A 13,616-nucleotide genomic window follows, 5' to 3' on the forward strand; every position below is an offset into this window, starting at 1 on the left:
TGCAATTATGTTCAGTAGGAATATTAGAAACCTCACCACCTGAAGTTTACATGCAAAAAATAGAGTGTAGATGCAGCAACACCAAAAGAAGGATGCTTTGTAAAATTATCTGCATTGCCTCCAACACAAACTGGGTCAGTAGCAAGTCCACCTTCTGCCAACATCCAGCAGAGCTCTGTTGGCATAGCTGGTGAAGAAAACAGCTTTCTAGCAGCCTTCTAGCACAGAAAAGCTCAGTCTCTTAATCCATAAGAAGAAAATTAACTGAAGTTCTCACAGAGAACAACATACTGATTAAATGGTTTCACAATTCTCACATTTTACTTTTTTTGTCCACCTTCCTTACTTCCCCTTGAAAAGAGGGTAAAGTGGACTCATTTATTTTTCAAATAAATCAAAAACTGGAAAAACAAAAAAAAATGAATTTCCTACTTGCACAACAAGAGAATTAACCAGGGAACAAGCAGAGAAATTAAGTCCCAAACAGATCTTTGTGAAGTTAAAAATGTAAGAGAGATGGGATTTTCAAGTCAAAGTACTTCATAACATATACACAACAGAAAAGGTTGCTTCAATCTATTTGTATTTAAATGACAAACATAGAAATCTGATATCAGATTCTTAAAGTCAGCTTAGATGAATCAATATAAGCAAAAGCAGGTTTAGAGATGTTGGATAATGGCTTAAAAATGCATTCTACAATTTTTAAAAAGCAATTAAAAGGAAGGAATCTAATGCTCTCAAGAGCCACAGAGCAGTTTCAGGCTCTTCTTCTCATCATCCAGCATAATCCATTCTTGCCCTCTTCAAGACTGGACTTTTACATCAAACCTCTCTCAATTGCTGTCTGAAAAGGGAAGATTTCACCACCAATATGCAGAAGTAGTTTATGGAAATGCCAAATGGGACACAATGTCTGGTTCTTAGCTTTTGCACTGAAACGAAACATGGTTTAGATTTGTCAAGTCATTTTGAGAATACAAAGCCATAAATAATGTTCCACAAATCTCTTTCAGATGTTTTATTGAAGCTCATTCTCTGAACTCATATGCAATCAGATTTAAACACTACATGAACTTTATAGAGAACATTAGAAAGCCCTATTTCTGTATGTGGATTCAAGTAGACAAATGATCAACACTCCTGAACTGAGTTTAATTCCCAGGTTTCAAAGAGACCTTTCTTAGTGCAATCAATTCTGGAGAAACAATTGCTCTCTTGAAAAAAAAAAAAAAAAGAAAAAGAAAAAAAGAGAAAAATTACAGAGCAAATTTCTCAGACAGTATCTATTCAAAAAGAAGTTAGACAACATATTTTCCTCACTGTTCAATGGAGGCAAACATAATTCTACTTCCATAATACTGAAATGCACTGAATGCTTAGTACTGGATAAGAAGCCCCAATGAAGTATAACACTACACAACATGAAAGTGACCACCAAAAGTCACCTTGCTCCAAAGAACACTCCTTTCCAAATACCCCACAGAAAGCAGATCCTTGCAACAGACTGATATAGAACTTCATGTGAGAACGACATCCGAGTTTTAATGCAGAAATTCATGACTGACAGAATCTAACTAATCCTAATATAATCCTAAATAGAGCAGTATATTTTTCATCACAAAATATTTCACTCACTGCCCTACACTGTGCTAAAAATGGAAATTTTGAAACACTGCAGATCATTTCCATTTACATCCATGATTGGTTACCTGAGCTTTATTTTAAGACAGACTTTGGAGAGTTCAATGACAAATGCTATTTTTGTCATAACTTACCTGTAATTATATTAAATCATTCCAAACCACTTGATTCACACAGAAGTTGTTTACATACTATACCTTGCAGGAAAAAAAAGGCTGAAAGTTTTAAATATGTATTGGAACCTAGGATATAAGAACCTAGTATTCTTACACAGATTACATTTATCCTTTTTGCAATGACAATATTAACATTTTTTCTGAATAACTGAAATTGCAATACTAAAATAACTTTATCCGTTGTTTATTTCTACTTTAAACATTATTAATTAATAACACATGTAAAGATCATTCTTTTCCACATACATTTTTTCCCATTTTCAAAATTTTACCTTTTTTTCCCTACCTGTCCTGTTTTATAATGCCTTGCAAACTGGTTAACGACTCGATAGTCATTTGCAAAGTACTCCATCAGAATTGAGGGAACTTCAGCAAAATCAGTAGCACATCTGGTTCCTAGAGGTAGAATAATTGTACACATTAGCATCTGCTATTTTCACTAACAAATAGTTAACTCTTCCCAAAAGGTTTTGCAACTTTCAGTTTGGACTTTTGGTGAACTTTAATGTTCTTTCATTTATTAAGTCAATATTTTATTTCCATTATTGTACATACTGCCAGAAAAGCTTCATTATAATCCTACACGTTTTACTATAAATCACAAAGTAAAACAAAATATTTGAACAGCTGGGTGAGGCACCTTATAAAGCTCTGGATCACACCCTTTTTAAACTAAACCAGACTGTAGCCAAACTGGCCCTACATGAAACACCAAATCTATTTAAGTATCCTAAACCTAAATTAAACTACAATGTAAATAAAACTCTGCCTTAATCCCATTCACAGTTACAAGTTTTAGCTTCCATCTGTTTGCTGAGCTTTCTTATGCTTTATATTAACCTTGCTTTATGATACCAAGTCATTCATTCAAGAAACACTCTTGTAGATTGAAGATATGTTCTATGCAAGTGCAATGAGGTAATATCTCAGCTGTTACTATTTTCAAAAAGCTCTTTCCCAAAAACCTTATTTACTCTCATCTTTATCAGCATCTTACCCAATGGAAGTTACTAAAAAGTGTAACACATTGCTAAATCAAAGCTGAATTTCTAATTTCTCTATTAAAGTTAGCAATGGAAAAGTTGTTGCTTTCATAGTGGACCCATTGGGTCGTCACCTCTATCCCGGTCTGCCAGACAATGTCAACATTCAGAATCAGTCTTAAATCCCAGTCTGCTTTTACTATTATTTGAAGACTGGTTTTTAAAATCACTCCTTTGACCTCTACAAACCTTTCTCTAATTTTTAATCTTAATTTATAATCTGTTTACACTCAGGGATTCAGACTGATACTGCTCTTTAATACAAATAGCATTCATCACACTGGTTTTTACCTACTAAATAGAGAGAAACTATATTCTCTCTGAGCCATCATTATCCAAAGGCAAGATAAAGTCTAAGAAACTATCCATTCTAGTTCTCTGTACCTGCTGCAATTTGAATTCACCTTCAGACTAGACACACAAAATGAACATGCCCAAACACTGCATGAGGTTTCACCAGTACCTTTATCATTCTAATACTTACTGCTGTTAGATACAGCTCTGATGTAATTTCAAATCACACTGTTCCTTTCCACAGACACATTAGCTATATGCACTTCTGCACTGACACATAAAACTGTGATTCTGTTTGTGCACCACTGCTGAAAAATCTATTTGGTAGCAAAAATTCACCTTAGATTCTGAAAATGCAAGATCTGCACTGTGTAGCTCTGAATTAAAGAAAAGTAAGGCAAGAGAGAGCAGGAAAGATGTCAAATTACTCAGCTCATCTCAACTAGAATGTCAAGTTTTTTTGTGCTCACAATAGCCTGTAGTCATATTGTTTCCATACTTTACCACCCTCATCTTCCATGAGAGCAGACAGCCCCTAACAGACATCCCTGGGACAAGCCCTTTCATTTTTGCACATTCCAAATCCATTAAAAAAGGATTCTCTGCAGAAACAACACCACTGACCTCCAATGCTGCTTTTGCAATGCTAGATCTGGAGTGAAATCCTCTGGGATGCAGGACTGCCTGGAGCTAAGGCAACACAGAAACCATACACAGGGACTCCTGGAAAATCTGAGCCTCACAATTAGCCACTTCCTGCCCCTTCAAGAGTTTGACATGCAGAAATACATGATTCAGCACAAGAGGAGAATTCACATTGAAGTGGCTATTTTGGGCATATAAGTATTCCTGTAGTTCAAGATGAGCAAGCCTATATGAGTGGAAGGAGTGGGGGAGAGCCCTTAGCTGTCCCATAGACTATACAGAGCTTTTACTGAAGGAATTATGCAGCGTACATCTGTTTTAACAATGTCTAGTAGTGACATACTTATAAAATAGTTCAGTCAACTTTAATTTTAAATGGACAACTTAAAAAAAGAGTATTTTGCCACTGGGTGCAAAGGTATCTATTGATAAAACATGAACTTAACATTAACACCCCTTTGTATCATTAGCATAAAAAAGGTAAAACATATTAAAAAACTAATTCTTCAGACAAGGGATTCACAATCTCACCTGTTTCATAGTTTGTTTGGTTTCTATTTTTTAATAAGTAAATGTCCACTGCACTTGAGATTTCCAGCACACTATTATAGAAAAGAATATAACAAGCTGTCTACAGGTAAAAAATGTAGCATGCCAAGCAGCCTTAGCCAGCATGGGTGTTTGACCTGTTTGCCACAACTGCAGAAGGTTATAGAAGCCAGAGACCTGCCAGCCAATACCCTCACTACTCTTTGCAAGACCTAATTCACTGATTTTCCTTCATTCATTTTCCTAAGTCCTTTCCAACCCAGGATTCAATGTGGTTTTACAGTAGGTACAACCTATTTCCCAACCTCCAACTATCGCAATGATTATGAACGCCACATAAGACAAACTTGAAAGAGTGGATACCACCAACAGAATAAAGATCAACAGTACATAAAGAGGAGACATAAATAGTTAATACTTATTAGAAAAAGAATATTCAAATGTTGTTTGGTTGAGTTTTACATAATATCTGCAGATTTGATACTGTATTCTCAAATCATCAAGGGTATAGAACTATTAACATGACAACCATTTTTGGTTCATACCTTTTTTATTCTTTTGTTTTGTTCTACTTTTAATTTTTTTTTTTAATCTACACCTTTCTTCTGGAAATTAAACATTTGACTAAAACAAAAAAATCACGACTTTAATAACTTTCTTACCAGTGACATGTTGGTACCGAGTTCTCCCCAGCATAGAATGCATAGCATGTCCCATTTCATGGAACAGATTCTCCATCATGCCAGGACTTAGTAGCGTTGGTGCACCCCTTGCTGAATTGGGAAGGCTCAGCATAAGAACGACTACAGGTAGCTGGTACTCTCCATTTTCCTTTAGCCTGCCTCCTCGAACTGTAAAGTGACAGTCCTTTTTAAGGTAAAAGTAAACATGGACAGCCAATGTCATTACATCAGTGATATTAAAACAATGATTAAATTAAACTAAACTGTTAAATCAAATCGGAACATATACTCAGCTACACAAGTAGCTGCTATTGAACAACACTGTTTCTCCATCCTTACCATATACCTCAAATTCATAAAGAAATTACTTTATTCCATAAAGGAAAGGCTGTGTTGCTTCTAGAAGATAAAATTATTTCTTCACGTTTTAGAATTATCAAAACTGTTCAAACTTTCTAACAGGTATCACTAGTGACAAGAAATTTACTGATGCATCAAATCCATAACGTACTGATTAAATTCTCTCCTCAACCTTCAGCAGTAACTTCTTTATAAAATACACCACACAGCACAACTAGTATATTGTGAATTACTAGCAAAAGAGTTATATAGCAAACTAATGTAGATTTAAAGTTTGTCCACCCATCACCTCATTAAAGTTGGTAATCTGCAGATGCTTCTACTGAGTGAAGCGTCTACTGTACTGCATCCTACTGCAAATATACTGGCACTAGGTAGTGACTGAGCCACAACAGCTAGAACCATCTACAGTTTTAAAGAGAATTTAGAATAAAAATTAGTTGAGTGTAAAGATTAGAAAGTATAAATGTCAGATTATTTCTACTTGTAAACAGTAGGCCAGAAAACAAGTGTTTAAATATCTACCATTTCTCTAAACGGAATTCTCTAAACATTTTGTAGCACCTGTTATTCTGTACCACAAAGAGTCTGAGTTCAGCCTATTGGGAGTTTTTTTTAAATGAAAGCTTGCTCTAAAAAATATTTGACCTAAACCCACACATGAAGTTACAGAGATTCCCTGTTTAAATTTATTTTAAAAATGAGGAAAGTTTTACTAAATTTATATTGAACACAAACAGCACTAATGCTACAGTCATTACTTATATAAAACCCGAGCTGAAGTCAGATCATAAATGTTACCTGGTGAGGTTTATCAGGTCGCTGAAAGAAGTCACAATAGATGTACCCTAGCAAACCTTCAGTTTCATGAACAACTGCCTGAAGAAAAAAAGAGTATAATTTCCATAGTAAAAGCATTGATAACATGCAAACTGAAGACATAATACTCAAATCTCAAGACTTATAATGAAGAAACAGCAAACAAACTGGGAATAAATAATATAAAATCTGTTCTTAATTTTAATTGAAAATAAATATCTGGATAAAATTCACATCTTCTATCTCAAACGACAGACATTTCTGCATTTCACTCCAAACTAGCTAGTCACAGATTAGTATTAAAAGTACTTTCTGTGTTAAAAAAGCCCACAAATGACAAACAGGAGCTGATTTATCACAGAAATAAAAATAGAAAGAGTAAGGAGTAATTATAAATTGACCCACAGTATATAAAGAACAGCATTTCTTGCTGGAGGCTGAGAATAGAAGAGCAGTGGAGAAGATCTGGCAACGAATAAATGTAGGAAGACAACAGAGGAACTTGGGAACCTGACAAGTAAGTTACTGCCCAAGTTTTGATTTCCACCCTCCCCTAAAAACCGGGCAGAAAAATAAAAGTAAAAAATCAATCTCAATGTAAAGATGACTTAAAGAATAAAAAAAAAATGAGGCAAAGACACATGACAGCTAGGACACACACCTCCAGCATTCTAGTCATCTATGGTAATCTACAAATTGAAACTAAAACTAACAGGGCCCATTCAGAAAGGTGCAACAATAATCTTCAAACAGAAACTGTTTCTGATTCAAGCATCCTTGACATAGAGCTATTAAAAGGCCATAAAATACCAAACATCCAAAAGGCACTTAAAGAGATCATAAAGCTCTTGAGGTCTAACTTCAACTAAAATTAGTTTGTGTTTTTGATAGGTATCCAAGTAATTTTTTTGATTCATAGCTCACAGGAACACACTACCTTGTTTATCTTCCCTTTGGTTTCAGATGCTGGGAACAAGAATACTTACCAACTTTCGAACATCTTCAGACCAAATCTCTCCTCTCTTTGTCTGTTCAGCATAGAGAGAGATCCCTAGGAGCTGACTGAACAAAGAGTTCAAACCTTCCATGCATGCACCAAGAGAGAAAAATGGACAGTACAAGCCAGGATCAATGTTGTACCTAAGGGAATACAAGCATCCCAAACCAGTCAGTCATCAGAGGTACATAAACTACAGCACTCACCTTCAAGCCACAGGATGTCACAAAATACACCAACTTAGCCCAAAGACCCTCAGCAAGCATGTTTGGCTTTATTTTTCAAATAGCGAAACCAAGTTACAGACACAGTGCTTTGCAGTACCTCAATTTTTCTTATATTCAAATCTGGATACCAAATTCAACAGATGTTGACTATGATTTTCAGAAATGTGGTGAACATGCAGCCCTAAGAGACCATGGCAACATGATGGGTGGCCAAGCAGTGGCTTTCGATACTCAAGAGGCCACTGGCACTTAAGTGCCTTTCCCACGCCAAGGCTGCATCGTGTGACTGATCAGAAAAACAAGCTGGCTTTGGCTGTGGTGTAAGCCAAATCCCCAGCTAGGGCAGGAAACCAACTGGTAAACACTGCTGACTCTGCAGTCTTGCCTTTCACTGTAGCAACAGAAACACCAAGTAGACACAATCACCTCCCACACAAAAATCACACCTCAAGCTCTGGGGACTCTCTTGAAGCATATAGAAAATACCTTACAGCTGCAAGCCACCTGGAAATTTCAGTATGCGACATGGATTTCAAACATGGCAAACACAGCTTCCTGAGCCTAACCTCAACCAACTATGTCCAAGATGTGGTACAGAAGACACCCATAGGCAGGAAGATATCATGTATCTGCATGCACGCACATAAACAGAATGAATAAAAAATTCAAAAAAGAGTTCAGAGATGTATGCAGTCTGTAGGAGGGGTTACACTCCCTGAGACTCTGACCCTAAAAAGTAAAAATGCTACAAGTGTATCAAGCAAATAAATGCTTTGCAAAATTACACCTTTCAGAAACTGATCAGCAGCACACAACTCTTTTGAGACAACAGCAAAATCAGAAGTGGAATCTGCTTGTAACTGTGTGTGCACCCCAAATGGCAAAAAATACTCGTCTCATTTCACATACACATACATTTCACATACAAAGCCCAAGCATTATTTTATACTATTTTCTAGGGTCTGAGAGTAAAGACTGTTTAACTCTAGACAATCACGGTCACTGAAATTTAAACATACATCAGCTAGACTACAATAGCTGGACGCCAAATATGAGAATCATGCTGTTTTAAGGCCTGGGATCAAAGGCTTAGTTACAGACCAGCTGTGAAAGAACCAGCTAGTCCCTACCCACACACCTACTCTCCCTTCCTTCTCACTCCCACAGAGAAGACCTGAAAAAGAAGCCCACTGGGGATACTTCATTTGCCAAAGTGCTGCTTACAATCACAGCCCTGATTCACTGATTGGCATCACTGAGCTGTGAGGCACAGCAGGGTGGGGTTACTCCTCCAAGCCATGATATGTTGAGGTATAAGATTTTGCTTATTTTCACATCACAAATGTGAGAAGCTAAACTCAGTGTATTCCATTCTATTTTAAACTATACTAGAACACAGAAAATAAAGCAGATTTCGCTTCTACCATACAGACAGTTTTTCAAGAACTTCACACTTAAATTCACACACTGCACGCTTCCATGTACAAGTTTTCCTTCTTACTCAAAAAGTCATTACACCCAAGGAATAAGAAGTATAGAAATCACTTTAGATCAAGTTAGATAAAAAGACTGAAAGCAAGTCTCTAAAATAGCAGAAGAGATGAGTTAGTTTTTATATCAGCCACAGAAATTTGGAGTACAAAGAACACTGACTGACACACAGAACTGCCCCTTCCACCCCAACGTACAGAATTACAGGGTATGTGTTGAATATCCTAAGAATTTTTAACGCAGTAATTCCTAAGAATTGAATGCTTTTAACAGTGGCCCTTTTTGGAAAGCTTTAGCAGGTAAATCTCAGATGTCTCCACACTTTCATAGAAACGCCCAGTGACTGCCTTCTTGCCAGACTGTTACCATTAAAACTGAAACACACCACTAAGTGCTTCAGACCTCCTGAGTCTGCTCTGAAGCTCTCCCTGCATACAGACTACAAGACCAGTTGAAACAACCCTTCTTTTGGCAGCAAATCATAACAACCTCCATAATAGTTTAGAACTGGTGTTTGTCGTATCACTTTAAAATCTTGTACTATCATCCTACAGGCCACTATGAATAGTAAGCTGCCTTTTCCATTTGTAATTCAAAGAATTACTTCTTTAAGTAATATCTGGCTACAAAAGTACTGTCTCAATACACACCACAGACAAGCTCAAGTGACTTCATTGCACAAGGGCTCTCTGCAGGGCTTTTTTGCTGAGCGCATTTCAATCAGTCCTACCAAATCTACATTTATTTGCAAAGACTGCACAGACATCCAGTATCATCCAGGATTCCTGTGCTATTTCCTCCCTGCCCAGTGGGAGAAGAGAGACAAGTGTACAAGGTATTTCAAGAAAGAAACATATGATACAGTACTACAAAAACACATTTCAGTAAATCAAAATTTAACACTATCAACAGCTAACATTCATAACAAAACATCAGATTTTCACAGCTGCAGGAAATTAAAACGTGTTACTCCCAACCGTGAGTTCAGCTGCAGGATAAGAGAACATGAAAATAATAAGAAATTAAAGAACAGCCCCTTGAAAACATTTCATGAAATTAGATAACTTTTACACAAGAAATAAGAAAAATCAAAAGATGTGTAGAGACTAGTCAAAATTTTCTAAAGAGCAGAAATTTTTTTTGATGGACCAGCTAAACCTGGAAACCATTTCCAAGTACATGAAAGACAAAGTCCCCGGGAGCAGTCAGTATAGATTCAGCAAAGACAAGTTATGCTTAAAAAACTTGATAACCTTATATGATGAAATAAGTGGCCTGGCAGAAAAGGGGAGAGCAGTGCACATCACCTCCTTGGACTTCAGTGAGCCCTTTGGCACTGTCTCCCATAAGATCCTCACAGAGAAGCTGTCAATGTATGGGCTGGATGAGCAGACAGAAAACTGGCTGAATGGCAGGGCCCAGAGCATGATCAGTGCCACAAAGGCTGCTCAGAGGCCAAGGACCAGCACTGTGCTCCAGGGGTCAGTACTGGGTCCAGTCCTGTCCAGTCCAGTCATTGGCAGATAACACCAAACTGTCATCCAAACTGGGAGGAGTGGCTGATACGTCAGAGGGTCTTGTTTCCATACACTGAGACTTTAACAGGCTTACAGGATAAATGAGCTGACAGGAACTTCAAGAAGTTCAAAAAGTTCTCCACTGCACCTGGGGAGAACAACCCTAGGCACCAGTACGTGCTGGGGGACACCCAGACCCAGCAAGAAAGGCATTTTGCATACAGGCACCTGGGGGATTCTGGTGGACACCAAGTTAAGCATGAGCCAGTGAGGGACCCTTGCCACAAAGAAGGTGACCAGCAGCCTGGGTGCATTAAGAAGAGCACGGCTGGGGGAGGTGACCCTTTCACTCTACTCAGCACTGTGTCCAGTGCTGAAGTGCTATGCCCAGTGCTCAGCTCATCAGGAAGAGAGACACAGCCACACTGTTGTGCCTTGGAAAGAGAAGGCTCAGCGGGATCTTAATAAGGAGTATAAATTCCTGAAGGGAAGGTGCAAAGAGGACAGAGCCAGGCTCTTCTGAGTGCTGCCCAGTGACAGGACTGGAGGCATTGGGCACAGAATGGAACACAGGATGTTGCATCTTAACATCAGCAAACATTTTTTTTCCCAGTGAGGATTAGCTAGCACTGGCACAGGTTATCCTTAGAGGCTACAAAGTCTTGCAACTTGGAGATACTGAAAAAGTTGCCTGGACATGATCGTGGACAATCAGCTCTAGGAGACCCTGCTTTAGCAGGGGGCTGGACCAGATGACCTCCAGAGAAAATTTCCAACTCCAACTACTTTGTGAAGATGTCATATGTAACCTAGGACTAAGAGCATACAGCTGCAGCATGAGATAGATTCCAGCTTTATCAGAGGAAGACAATGTTTCGTACTAATCACAAAGGATTACCACATTCAGTTGAAATACTGGATTAATGTGTTTGCTAGAGGGGTGGAACAAAACAGCCTCTGAAACGAAGTTTAATTTCATTTCGGTCAAATACACAGATATGTACTAGCGGGACAAAGCAATGATATTTCTTCATGGATAGAACAGCTGACACTGATATATTGCAAGGAGAAGATCAATGCCTACTTCTCATTCTCAGCACTCCTTGAACATGCCCAATGTCCCCATGACCCCACCCCAGAATGAAAAGTATGTGAAGAAGGCCTTCTGATAAATACTTTGTAATATACTGTCACTGTCCAAAGTGGGAAGAGGGGATGGGGTGGTGGCAGGAAATCAGTCTGTAAAAGTTTTGTCCTTTGAAAAAAGCATGATACTTACCCACCCCCTCAGAAAAATAGTAGTAACAGACTATAATGACATAAGGCAGACTCCCCAGAGGAACTAACCCCCTACTCTGGCTAATGTTTGAAGATGTCACAATCTTGACATTTTGAGTACAATGAGGTCCTGACTAAACAACCACTTTAAAAGAAACTACACAAAGTTAATGTCAGTCCCTTCTGCTAGAACATTGCCAGAATCAAACCTCTCCCACATATAATGAAAGATGCGTGTTAATGTTCTTCTTGCCAATGGAAAATTGAAAAAAGTTTAGAAAAACAACATTTTTTTATACAGAATGCCAAAACAAAAATGTTTCTACTTCTGATCTCAATTGTCAATTTCTGCCTTGCCTGTTACACCAGTGTGAAAAAAAAAAAAAAAATCAAAGCTGAAGATATTGAAAAACCTTCAAATACCACTAGTGTCTTATGCCACAGACTCAATATTTAACTTACTTCTAGACACACCTGGGAGCAGTCAGCAGAGATTATTACACCTTGAGTTATCTGGCACCCACTGTTTGCTAGCCAATGCAATGTCCTAGTAGTTATGTAGAAAGGAGTTAAAACCCATAATATAGTGAAATTATCACAATCAGATTATAATAACAAATAATACTTCAAAATGAGTATTGGGTAGTGAAAAAAAAAGCTACTTCTCCAAAAAGTGTGTAATACATCTTCAAAAATCTTTGCCTAAATACCAGTCTATACCCACTAAGCAGTAGCCATTCCAGACACCAAAACACAGATTCAATTCCCAAGTTTTGAATTTGGTCCTACCTCATACATGAACTCTATTTTCACAAATTAAGTACAACCAACTCTAAGTGAAGAAAACCTAACCCCAAACTTGCACTGATTCCAGGAAAACTTTCTCTTTGGGCCTACTTAGGAACAGCAATTAGCTGAAACCTCAGCTATCTGAAACTGATGTTCTATAACCAAAACCTCAGCTCCTGGAATTATTACTGATAGATGATCTTGCCTTTCAGTGGCAAGAGCAAGCATATGACTGACTCTTTTCTGAGCCCCCACCTTCAAGATTTAATGCCACTCACTGAAAAATAAAAGGTCTAACACTAGGTAAGATTAGAGGACAATGGGGAAAAGGGAGAAATTGAAAGAATTGAACCTTCCCCAAAAATAAAAATACTCAATGAACAGAACAGGAAATGCTGCAATCTCTACTAGATCTCTAAAACTTAAATCTGGCATATGGGTGTGGATAGGAAAGTATTTGGAAGAGCTTACAAAGTAGATGCTCCCTTGTTGAAGATTCTTGGTTGATTTCAGACACTCAAATGGTAGCAGTCATTAGCAACTTCATTGTTTCCAGATGACAAGGAAAAAAAGCATCTGTTAGCTAGCAAATGATTACCCAATCTCAGTTACTGACAGTTTCATCTCTTAGTGGAACTGCAAGAACACATTTCCCAGGCACAGTTTTTTGGCATTCAAATTCATACCAATCTAAAAACATGGTAGCTCAACTGTCAGCAGCAATGGGGACTGTGATTGTGACAGCAATCGAAACTTCTCTTCCCTCAGTCCTTTCAAAGAAAATTCTCATGCTGTTAAAGGGTCTCAGGTTGTATCTTCAAAACACACTCTGACCTGGGCCAGATTTTGTAAAAGACATAAAGCTTTAAGATGAAGACTTCTCTCAATACACTCCTTTAGCATTTTAAATTGCCCAGTAACAAAGACAGAACTTGTCTGTGTAGGATGCAGATACTTTTTGAGGGCTGATCCAAGACTGTAAAATTAATTTCTCCTGAAGCTAAAGGGAAAACTCAAAGTTCCCCATCTTCTATCCCAGGTGTATGGTGCTTCTTTGATCCCTATTCTTTCAAACATGAAACCAAGTGTATTTGTAAATGCAGA

The 13,616-nt window shown here is 37.8% G+C and overlaps 1 protein-coding gene across 1 annotated transcript in view; it reads right to left on the minus strand.

Moving 5' to 3' along the window:
• The window catches only part of MIPEP (mitochondrial intermediate peptidase), a 65,798-nt gene that overhangs the window by 30,499 nt on the left and 21,683 nt on the right, over positions 1-13,616 (minus strand). Inside the window, exons 11-14 of the mRNA XM_059838750.1 lie at positions 7,200-7,353; positions 6,196-6,273; positions 5,014-5,218; positions 2,107-2,216 (exon numbers count right to left, since the gene is read on the minus strand). Coding sequence (XP_059694733.1) covers positions 2,107-2,216; positions 5,014-5,218; positions 6,196-6,273; positions 7,200-7,353 — 547 coding nt within the window. The remainder of the gene's footprint in view (positions 1-2,106; positions 2,217-5,013; positions 5,219-6,195; positions 6,274-7,199; positions 7,354-13,616) is intronic.

This window comes from Haemorhous mexicanus, chromosome 2 (assembly GCF_027477595.1).
Source record: "Haemorhous mexicanus isolate bHaeMex1 chromosome 2, bHaeMex1.pri, whole genome shotgun sequence".
NCBI classification, from domain to species: Eukaryota; Metazoa; Chordata; class Aves; order Passeriformes; family Fringillidae; genus Haemorhous; species Haemorhous mexicanus.